Raw genomic sequence first — 12,502 nt, 5'->3', positions numbered from 1 at the left:
TTTCAACACTCCTTAGCAACTGGACGCTGACCTTCACAATGCTCATCCTTCTGTCTCTCTCGCTCGCTCTCTGTCTCTCTCTTTCTCTCTTGCTCTCTCTCTCTCCCTCCTTCTTCTTCATCTTCTTTCTCTCAAGGAAAGAGGAAAATAAAAGAGTTCTTGATAAGGACAAGTGTTTTGTCTTTAGTCTTTATCAGTCTGTTACATAACGTTGAGAACTACTACATTTTAATGTTCTTATTACTTTTTATATCTGCCTCCTATTTTTTTCATCTTTTGAATGAAGTTATACTGAACAAAAATATAAACAAGATCATGCAACCATTTCAATGATTTTACAGAGTTACAATTCATATAAGGAAATCAGTCAATTAAAATAAATACATTAGGCCCTAGTCTATGGATTTCACATGACTGGGCAGGGTTGGTGCAGCCATGGGTGGGCTTGGGAGGGCATAGCCCGCCCATCCACTTGGGAGCCATGCCCACCCACTGGAGAGCTAGGCCCAGCCAATCAGATTGAGTTTTCCCACACAAAAGGGCTTTATTACAGATAGAAATACTCCTTAGTTTCATCAGCTGTCTGGGTGGCTGGTCTCAGACGATCGTGGTTACACATCTGCGGTTGTGTCTGCGGTTGTGAGGCCGGTTTGACGTACTGCCAAATTCTCTAAAACGGCGTTGGAGGTGACTTATGGTGGAGAAATCAACATTCCTTTTTCTGGCAACTCTGATGGACAGTCCTGTAGTCAGCATGCCAATTGCACGCTCCCTCAAAACTTGAGACATCTGTGTCATTGTGTTGGTGACAAAACTGCACATTTTAGAGTGGCCTTTTATTGTCACCAGTACAAGGTGCACCTGTGTAAGGATCATGCTGTTTAATCAGCTTCTTGATGTGACACTCCTGTCAGGTGGATGTATTATCTTGACAAAGGGGAAATGCTCAATGACAAAAAGTTGAGAGAAATAAGCTTTTTGTGCGTATGGAACATTTCTGGGATCTTTTATTTCAGCTCATGAAACATGGGACCAGCACTTTACATGTTGTGTTTATATTTTTGTTCAGTATAATATTGTGTTAGGAGCTGTCTTTGTTATCCTTTCAGTACATGGATTTCATCTTCATGCAAGGTGGTTTGAATGCTAATTCTGGATTTTAAGTCGGCTGTACAACAGCTTGGACTCAAATGCTAGTGATCATGTGGAGAAACTTATTTCAGTGACTCATGGGCCAGAAGTATGCAAAAGCCGAACTCTCAAACTGCTGATACTGGGTTGATTTAGTCCGTTTTTGACACTGTATGAGCCTTCTCAGTTCACTAATGGCTTCTGTCAAACAGATGAGACCTTTCATTCTGTCCGTCCGTCTGTCCATCTGTCAGGCACAATGATTTATACAGTACCGTTGAAAAATTTGGGGTAACTTAGAAATGACCTTTTTGAAATAAAAGCACATTGTTTGTCCATTAAAATAACATCAAATTGATTAGAAATACAGTGTTAATGTTGTAAATGACTATTGTAGCTGGAAACAGCAGATTTTTTATGGAATATCTACATAGGCGTACAGAGGCCCATTATCAGCAACCATCACTCCTGTGTTCCAATGGCATGTTGTGTTAGCTAATCCAAGTTTATCATTTTAAAAGGCTCATTAGAAAAAGCCTTTTTCAATTATGTCAGCACAGCTGAAAACTGTTGTCCTGATTAAAGAAGCAATACAACTGGCCTTCTTTAGACTAGTTCAGTTTCTGGAGCATCAGCATTTGTGGGTTTGATTATAGGCTCAAAATGGCCAGAAACAGAGCTTTCTTCTGAAACTTGTCAGTCTATTCTTGTTCTGAGAAATGAAGGCTATTCCATGCAAGAAATTTCCAAGAAACTGAAGATATCATACAACGCTGTGTACTACTCCGTTCACAGAACACTTCAGTTTGCATACCGCCCCAATAGCTCCAGAGACGATGCTATCGCCATCACACTGCACACTGCCCGATCCCATCTGGACAAGAGGAATACCTATGGAAGAATTCAGTTAATTGACTACACCTCAGTATTCAACACCATAGTACCCTCCAAGCTCATCATCAAGCTGGAGGCCCTGGGCCTCAACCCTGCCCTGTGCAATTGGATCCTGGACTTTCTGACGGGCCGCCCCAGGTGGTGAAGGTAGGAAACAACATCTCCACTTCGCTGACTTTCAACACTGGGGCCCCACAAGGGTGCGTGCTCAGGCCCCTCCTGTACTCCCTGTTCACCCACGACTGCGTGGCCATGCACGCCTCTCACTCAAAGTCAACAAAACAAAGGAGATGATCGTGGACTTCAGGAAACAGCAGAAGGAGCACCCCCTCGAGCAGAGGAGAAGGTGGAAAGTTCCTCGGCGTAGACATCACAGACAAACTGAAATGGTCCTCCCACACAGACAGTGTGGTGAAGAAGGCGCAATAGCGCCTCTTCAACCTCAGGAGGCAGAAGAAATTTGGCTTGTCACGCAAAACCATGACAAACTTTAACAGATGCACAAACGAGAGCATCCTGTCGGTCTGTATCACCGCCTGGTATGGCAACTGCACCGCCCTCAACCGCAAGGCTCTCCAGAGTGTGGTGCGGTCTGCACAACGCATCACCGGGAGCAAACTATCTGCCCTCCATGACACCTACACCACCCAATGTCACAGGAAAGCCAAAAAGATCATCAAGAACAACAACCACCCGAGCCACTGCCTGTTCACCCCGCTTCCATCCAGAAGGCGAGGTCAGTACAGGTGCATCAAAGCTGGGACCGATAGACTGAAAAACAGCTTCTATCTCAAGGCCATCAGACTGCTAAACAGCCATCACTAACTCAGAGAGGCTGCTGCCCACATTGAGATCTGATCACTGGACACTTTAATAAATGGATCACTAGTCACGTTAAACAATGTCTCTAAATAATGCCACTTTAATCATGTTTACATTTCTTACATTACTCATATCACATGTATATACTGTATTGAGACCCAATCACTGGACACTTTAATAATGTTTACATATCTTACATTACTCATATCACATGTATAAACTGTATTGAGACCCAATCACTGGACACTTTAATAATGTTTACATATCTTACATTACTCATATCACATGTATAAACTGTATTGAGACCCAATCACTGGAGACTTTAATAATGTTTACATATCTTACATTACTTATATCATATGTATGAACTGTATTTAAACCATCTATTGCACCTTGCCTATGCCGCTCAGCCATCGCTCATCCATATATTTATATGTACATATTCTCATTCACCCCTTTACATTTGTGTGTATTAGGTAGTTGTTGGGGAATGATTAGATTACTTGTTAGATATTACTGCACTGTCGGAACTAGACGCACAAGCATTTCGCTACACTCGCATTAACATCTGCTAATGTGTGTGATCTGCTAATGTATGTGACCAATAACATTTGATTTGATTTTGATTTGTAGCCTTCGCTTTTACTGAAAAGCTTGAAAAGTGTTTAAAAACAGCCAAAAATAGGACTGGAATAGATTCTATCCAAATGTCAAATTCTTACTGTTGTAACAATGCTACTGTGTTAATCTGCCATTTCAAACATATTTTCTGTTTGTAAAATTGCCATGTTTTATTTCTTACTTGTAAGTCAAAATCTGTATTCGGTCAAAAAAAGCAAAAAATGTTTTTGTTCCAGAGCGGTTCAACGTGTACCTGATGCCCACTCCTAACCTGGACATCTATGGGGAGTGTACGATGCAGATCACCCATGAGAACATCTACTTGTGGGATATCCACAATGCCCGCGTCAAACTGGTTATGTGGCCCCTCAACTCACTGAGGAGATACGGACGAGACTCCACCTGGTTCACCTTTGAGTCAGGAAGGTATGTGGTGTGTGTGTGTGTGTGTGTGTGTGTGTGTGTGTGTGTGTGTGTGTGTGTGTGTGTGTGTGTGTGTGTGTGTGTGTGTGTGTGTGTGTGTGTGTGTGTGTGTGTGTGTGTGTGTGTGTGTGTGTGTGTGTGTGTGTGAGAGAGAGAGAATCCATCTGGTTCACCTATGAGGCAGAAAGGTGCGGTCACAGTGACACACAGTCATCTGCCTGCGTATCTGTTTCATAGGAGTCTCATTCACATGTCTCCTGGATCTGACCTTAACCCCTTCACATGTCTCCTGGATCTGACCCTAACCCCTTCACATGTCTCCTGGATCTGACCCTAACCCCTTCACATGTCTCCTGGATCTGACCTTAAGCCATTCATATGTCTCCTTCATATATCAATCAATCGATCACATTTATATATAAAGCCCTTTTTACATCAGCCGATGTCACAAAGTGCTGTACAGAAACCCAGACAGCAAGCAGGATCTGACCCTAACCCTAACCCCTTCACATGTCTCTTGGATCTGATCCTAACCCCTTCACATGTCTCTTGGATCTGACCCTAACTCTAACCCCTTCACATGTCTCTTGGATCTGAACCTAACCCATTCACATGTCTCTTGGATCTGACCCTAACCCCTTCACATGTCTCTTGGATCTGACACTAACCCCTTCACATGTCTCTTGGATCTGAACCTAACTCTAACCCCTTCACATGTCTCTTGGATCTGAACCTAACCCTAACCCATTCACATGTCTCTTGGATCTGACCCTAACCCTAACCCATTCACATGTCTCTTGGATCTGAACCTAACCCATTCACATGTCTCTTGGATCTGACCCTAACCCCTTCACATGTCTCTTGGATCTGACCCTAACCCATTCACATGTCTCTTGGATCTGACCATAATCCCTTCACATGTCTCTTGGATCTGACCCTAACTCTAACCCATTCACATGTCTGCTGGATCTGACCCTAATCCCTTCATACGTCTCTTGGATCTGAACCTAACCCTAGCCCTTCACATGTATCTTGGATCTGACCCTAACCCCTTCACATGTCTCTTGGATCTGAACCTAACCCCTTCACATGTCTCTTGGATCTGAACCTAACTCTAACCCCTTCACATGTCTCTTGGATCTGAACCTAACCCCTTCACATGTCTCTTGGATCTGACCCTAACCCTAACCCATTCACATGTCTCTTGGATCTGACCCTAACCCTAACCCATTCACATGTCTCTTGGATCTGAACCTAACCCATTCACATGTCTCTTGGATCTGACCCTAACCCCTTCACATGTCTCTTGGATCTGACCCTAACCCATTCACATGTCTCTTGGATCTGACCCTAATCCCTTCACATGTCTCTTGGATCTGACCCTAATCCCTTCACATGTCTCTTGGATCTGACCCTAACTCTAACCCATTCACATGTCTCTTGGATCTGACCCTAACCCTAACCCCTTCACATGTCTCCTGGATCTGACCCTAATCCCTTCATACGTCTCTTGGATCTGAACCTAACCCTAGCCCTTCACATGTATCTTGGATCTGACCCTAACCCCTTCACATGTCTCTTGGATCTGAACCTAACCCCTTCACATGTCTCTTGGATCTGAACCTAACTCTAACCCCTTCACATGTCTCTTGGATCTGACCCTAACCCTAACCCCTTCACATGTCTCTTGGATCTGAACCGAACCCATTCACATGTCTCTTGGATCTGAACCTAACCCTAGCCCTTCACATGTATCTTGGATCTGACCCTAACCCCTTCACATGTCTCTTGGATCTGAACATAACCCCTTCACATGTCTCTTGGATCTGAACCTAACTCTAACCCCTTCACATGTCTCTTGGATCTGACCCTAACCCTAACCCCTTCACATGTCTCTTGGATCTGTCCCTAATCCCTTCACATGTCTCTTGGATCTGACCCTAACCCATTCATATGTCTCTTGGATCTGACCCTAACTCTAACCCCTTCACATGTCTCTTGGATCTGACCCTAACCCTAACCCCTTCACATGTCTTTTGGATCTGTCCCTAATCCCTTCACATGTCTCTTGGATCTGACCCTAACCCATTCATATGTCTCTTGGATCAGACCCTAACTCTAACCCCTTCACATGTCTCTTGGATCAGACCCTAACTCTAACCCCTTAACATGTCTCTTGGATCTGACCTTAACCCCTTCACATGTCTCCTGGATCTGAACCTAACCCATTCACATGTCTGTTGGATCTGAACCTAACCCCTTCACATGTCTCTTGGATCTGACCCTAACCCATTCACATGTCTGTTGGATCTGACCCTAACCCCTTCACATGTCTCTTGGATCTGACCCTAATCCCTTCACATGTCTCTTGGATCTAACCCTAACCCCTTCACATGTCTGTTGGATCTGACCCTAATCCCTTCACGTCTCTTGGATCTAACCCTAACCCCTTCACATGTCTCCTGGATCTGGGATTGGTTTGGAAGCAGTAGAGGAAAACTGTTCCCATGGCTCCTGATAAACAACACACACACACCCATGCACACACACACACAGAGGAAGTTTGAACAACTCTAAACATCCCAGCATATCCAAGACACACCCCTCCAGGCCACACCCTTCCAGGCCACACCCCTCCAGGAAATTCTCTCCAGGGCACACCCCTCCAGGCCACACCCTTCCATGCTATGAGATGCCAGGTGTATCTGCTCCTGCCTGCGTACAGTATATCTGGATCTCATTGTTTCTCTGTGTTCAAACCTGTGTGTTAGTGATGATGTATCTGTAAGAAAACTCACTCCCTCCCCCCTCCCTTTCTCTCCCCCTACTCACTCCATCTCTCTTTCTACCCCATCTCTCTCGCTCTCCCACCACTCTCTTCACCATCTCTCTCTCTCCACCTTCTTTCTCTCTCCCCCTTCACTCTACCCCATCTCTCTCTCTCTCCCACTTCTCTCTATCTCCCCCTTCTCTCTCTCTCCCCTTCTCTCTTCCCCATCTCTCTCTCTCTCTCTCCCCCCTTCTCTCTTCCCCATCTCTCTCTCTCTCTCTCTCTACCCCTTCTCTCTAACCCTACTCTCTCTCTAGGATGTGTGACACGGGGGAGGGTCTGTTTACGTTCCAGACTAGGCAGGGAGAGATGATGTACCAGAGAGTCCACTCAGCCACACTGTCCATCGCACAGCAACATGAGAGGATGATGGAGGAGAAGACTTCACAGGTAACACACACAACACACACAAACATAACACACACACTACACAAATCAAATCAAATGTATTTATAAAGCCCTTCTTACATCAGCTGATGTCACAAAGGGCTGTACAGAAACCCAGCCTAAAACCCTAAACAACAAGCAATGCAGGTGTAGAAGTACGGTGGCTAGGAAAAACTCCCTAGAAAGGCCGGAACCTAGGAAGAACCCTAGAGAGGAACCAGGCTCTGAGGGGTGGCCAGTCCTCTTCTGGCTGTGCCGGGTGGAGATTATAACAGAACATGGCCAAGATGTTCAAATGTTCATAGATGACCAGCAGGGTCAAATAATAATAATCATGTATAATTACAAGCAATTCATAAGTGCCAAAGGCTTTTATTGACAATTACATGAAGTTGATGCAAAGAGTCAATATTTGCAGTGTTGACCCTTCTTTTTCAAGACCTCTGCAATCCGCCCTGGCATGCTGTCAATTAACTTCTGGGCCACATCCTGACTGATGGCAGCCCATTCTTGCATAATCAATGCTTGGAGTTTGTCAGAATTTGTGGGTTTTTGTTTGTCCACCTGACTCTTGAGGATTGACCACAAGTTCTCAATGGGATTAAGGACTGGGGAGTTTCCTGGCTATGGACCCAAAATATCAATGTTTTGTTCCCCGAGCCACTTAGTTATCACTTTTTCCTTATGGCAAGGTGCTCCATCATGCTGGAAAAGGCATTGTTCGTCACCAAACTGTTCCTGGATGGTTGGGAGAAGTTGCTCTCTGAGGATGTGTTGGTACCATTCTTTATTCATGGCTGTGTTCTTAGGCAGAATTGTGAGTGAGCCCACTCCCTTGGCTGAGAAGCAACCCCACACATGAACGGTCTCAGGATGCTTTACTGTTGGCATGACACAGGACTGATGGTAGTGCTCACCTTGTCTTCTCCGGACAAGCTTTTTTCCAGATGCCTCAAACAATCGGAAAGGGGATTCATCAGAGAAAAGGACTTGACCCCAGTCCTCAGCAGTCCAATCCCTGTACCTTTTGCAGAATGTCAGTCTGTCCCTGATGTTTTTCCTGGAGAGAAGTGGATTCTTTGCTGCCCTTCTTAACACCAGACCATCCACCAAAAGTCTTCACCTCACTGTGCGTGCAGATGGACTCACACCTGCCTGCTGCCATTCCTGAGCAAGTTCTGTACTGGTGGTGCCCCGATCCCGCAGCTGAATTAACTTTAGGATACGGTCCTGGCGCTTCCTGTACTTTCTTGGGCACCCTGAAGCCTTCTTCACAACAATTGAACCGCTCTCCTTGAAGTTCTTAATGATCCGATAAATGGTTGATTTAGGTGCAATCTTACTGGCAGCAATATCCTTGCCTGTGAAGCCCTTTTTGTGCAAAGCAATGATGACGACACGTGTTTCCTTGCAGGTAACCATGGTTGACAGAGGAATAACAAGGATTCCAAGCACCACCCTCCTTTAGAAGCTTCCAGTCTGTTATTCGAACTCAATCAGCATGACAGAGTGATCTCCAGCCTTGTCCTCATCAACACTCACACCTGTGTTAACGAGAGAATCACTGACATGATATCAGCTGGTCCTTTTGTGGCAGGACTGAAATGCAGTGGAAATGCTTTTAGGGGATTCAGTTCATTTGCATGGCAAATAGGGACTTTGCAATGAATTGCAATTCATCTGATCACTCTTCATAACATTCTGGAGTATATGCAAATTGCCATCATCCAAACTGAGGAAGCAGACTTTGTGAAAATTAATGTTTGTGTCATGGTCAAAACTTTTGGCCACGACTGTACACACACAACACAACGCACACACAACACACACATACAATACACACACACACACACTACACACACACACAATATACACAATACACACAACACAACACACACGCACCACACACACACGCAACACACACATACAATACACCCACACACACTCCCCACAGACACACACACACACCAGACAAACACAACACACACACACACAAGAGACACACACACACACAACACACACACACTACACACACACATACACACATCTACACACACACACAACACCCACACACCCACAACACACACACACAACACACACTACACACACACACACACAATACACACTACACACACTACAGACACACAATACACAATACACAACACACATGCACAATACACACATATGCACACACACTACAGAAACACACCACACACACACACACAATACACACTACACACACACTACACAACACACATAGACAAATCACACATATACACACACACTACAAACACACACACACTACACACATATACACACAAAACACACGCACAACACACACACTACACACACACACAACACACACATACAATACACCCACACACACTCTCGACAGACACACACACCACACACACACTCCCACACACACAACAGACACACACACAAGAGACACACACACACACACACACAAAACACACACACAACACACACATTCAATACACACTCACACAACAGACACACACACATCTACACACACACACAACACACACACACACAATACACATTACACACTACAGACACACAATACACAACACACATGCACAATACACACATATGCACACACACTACAGAAACACACCACACACACACAACACACACACACAATACACACTACACACACACAGACAATACACACATATGCACACACACTAAACAGACATTGAGTTCCAAAAGTATTCAGACAGTGACAGTTTTTGTTGTTGTTTAGGTTCTGTACTCCAGTACTTGTTTAGGTTCTGTACTCCAGTACTTGTTCAGGTTCTGTACTCCAGTACTTGTTTAGGTTCTGTACTCCAGTACTTGTTTAGGTTCTGTACTCCAGCACTTGTTCAGGTTCTGTACTCCAGTACTTGTTTAGGTTCTGTACTCCAGTACTTGTTTAGGTTCTGTACTCCAGCACTTGTTCAGGTTCTGTACTCCAGCACTTGTTTAGGTTCTGTACTCCAGTAGTTGTTTAGGTTCTGTACTCCAGTACTTGTTTAGGTTCTGTACTCCAGTACTTGTTTAGGTTCTGTACTCCAGTACTTGTTCAGGTTCTGTACTCCAGTACTTGTTTAGGTTCTGTACTCCAGTACTTGTTTAGGTTCTGTACTCCAGCACTTGTTCAGGTTCTGTACTCCAGTACTTGTTTAGGTTCTGTACTCCAGTACTTGTTTAGGTTCTGTACTCCAGCACTTGTTCAGGTTCTGTACTCCAGTACTTGTTCAGGTTCTGTACTCCAGTACTTGTTTAGGTTCTGTACTCCAGTACTTGTTTAGGTTCTGTACTCCAGTACTTGTTTAGGTTCTGTACTCCAGTACTTGTTCAGGTTCTGTACTCCAGTACTTGTTTAGGTTCTGTACTCCAGTACTTGTTCAGGTTCTGTACTCCAGTACTTGTTCAGGTTCTGTACTCCAGTACTTGTTTAGGTTCTGTACTCCAGTACTTGTTTAGGTTCTGTACTCCAGTACTTGTTCAGGTTCTGTACTCCAGTACTTGTTTAGGTTCTGTACTCCAGCACTTGTTTAGGTTCTGTACTCTAGCACTTGTTCAGGTTCTGTACTCCAGTACTTGTTTAGGTTCTGTACTCCAGTACTTGTTTAGGTTCTGTACTCCAGTACTTGCTTAGGTTCTGTACTCCAGCACTTGTTCAGGTTCTGTACTCCAGCACTTTGGATTTGAAATGATACAATGCCTATAAATTACAGCACTTTTTGTACATAGTCCCCCCCCCCCCGAATTTATAGTGACACTTATATGTGTATTAAAGTAGTCAAAAGTTTACTATTTTGTCCCATATTTATAGCACGCAATGATTACATTAAGCTTGTGACTCTACAAACTTGTTGGATGCATTTGTTGTTTGTTTTGGTTGTGTTTGAGATTATTTGGTCCCTAACAGAAATTAATGGTAAATAATGTATTGTGTCATTTTAAAGTCACTTTTATTGTAAATCACAATAGAATATGTTTCTAAACACTACATTAATGTGGATGCTACCATGATTACGGATGGTCCTGAATGAATCGTGAATAATGATGAGTGAGAGAGTTACAGATGCCCAAATATCATATCCCCAAGACATGCTAACCTCTCACCATTACCATAACAGGGGAGGTTAGCATTTTTATATCATACCCCCAAGACATGCTAACCTCTCACCATTACAATAACAGGGAAGGTTAGCATTTTATATCATACCCCCAAGACATGCTAACCTCTCACCATTACAATAACAGGGAAGGTTAGCATTTTATATCATACCCCCAAGACATGCTAACCTCTCACCATTACAATAACAGGGGAAGTTAGCATTTTTTGGGGGGGTATGATATTTGTGCCTGTAACTTTCTCACTCTGTAACTGTTCCTTAAGGTGACTAAACCTAGAGATAACATTTGGATCCCAAATTGCACCCTATTCCCTATATAGTGCACTACTTTTGACCAGAATCTGTACACTTTCTTGAAAATTGGGCGCCATTTTGGACACATATCCACGTACTGAAGAAGATGTTGTTGTCTCTGTTTCAGACCCACTCCAACCAGACAATGTTAACCAAGTCCATCTCCCTGCCTCGCAGTGCCTACTGGCATCACATAATGCGTCAGAACAGTGTTGGAGACATCTACAGCTACCAAGGTACGCACAAGCTAGTCAAATCAAATCAAATGTATTTATTAATCCCTTCTTACATCAGCTGATGTCACAAAGTGCTGTACAAAAACCCAGCCTAAAACCCCAAACAGCAAGCAATGCAGATGTAGAAGCACGGTGGCTGGGAAAAACTCCCGAGAAAGGCCGGAACCTAGGAAGAACCCTAGAGAGGAACCAGGCTCTGAAGGGTGGCCAGTCCTCTTCTGGCTGTGCCGGGTGGAGATTATAACAGAACATGGCCAAGATGTTCAAATGTTCAGAGATGATGAGCAGGGTCAAATAATAATAATCACAGTGGTTGTAGAGGGTGCAACAGGTCAGCACCTCAGGAGTAAATGTCAGTTGGCTTTTCATAGCCGATCATTCAGAGTATCTCAACTGCTCCTGCTGTCTTTAGAGAGTTGAAAACAGCACGTCAGGTCAGGGTTCCAAAGCTGCAGGCAGAACAGTTGAAACTGGAGCAGCAGCACAGCAGGTGGACTGGGGACAGCAAGGAGTCATCAGGCCAGGTAGTCCTGAGGCATGGTCCTACGGCTCAGGTCCTCAGAGAGAGAGAGAGAGAGAAAGAAAGAAAGAAAGAAAGAAAGAAAGAAAGAAAGAAAGAAAGAAAGAAAGAAAGAAAGAAAGAAAGAAAGAAAGAAAGAAACAAACAAAGAAACAAAGAAAGAAAGAAAGAAAGAATTAGAGAGAGCATACTT

General features: G+C 44.1%; 1 protein-coding gene across 1 annotated transcript in view; it reads left to right on the top strand.

The window, feature by feature from the left end:
- The window catches only part of LOC106590619 (docking protein 6), a 214,639-nt gene that overhangs the window by 183,661 nt on the left and 18,476 nt on the right, over positions 1–12,502 (top strand). Inside the window, exons 5-7 of the mRNA XM_045711018.2 lie at positions 3,705–3,894; positions 6,979–7,111; positions 11,681–11,789. Coding sequence (XP_045566974.2) covers positions 3,705–3,894; positions 6,979–7,111; positions 11,681–11,789 — 432 coding nt within the window. The remainder of the gene's footprint in view (positions 1–3,704; positions 3,895–6,978; positions 7,112–11,680; positions 11,790–12,502) is intronic.

The sequence above is a fragment of the Salmo salar genome, chromosome 29, assembly GCF_965601325.2.
Source record: "Salmo salar chromosome 29, fSalSal1, whole genome shotgun sequence".
In the NCBI taxonomy this organism is placed as follows: Eukaryota; Metazoa; Chordata; class Actinopteri; order Salmoniformes; family Salmonidae; genus Salmo; species Salmo salar.
This window is presented reverse-complemented; position numbering and strand designations above follow the sequence as displayed.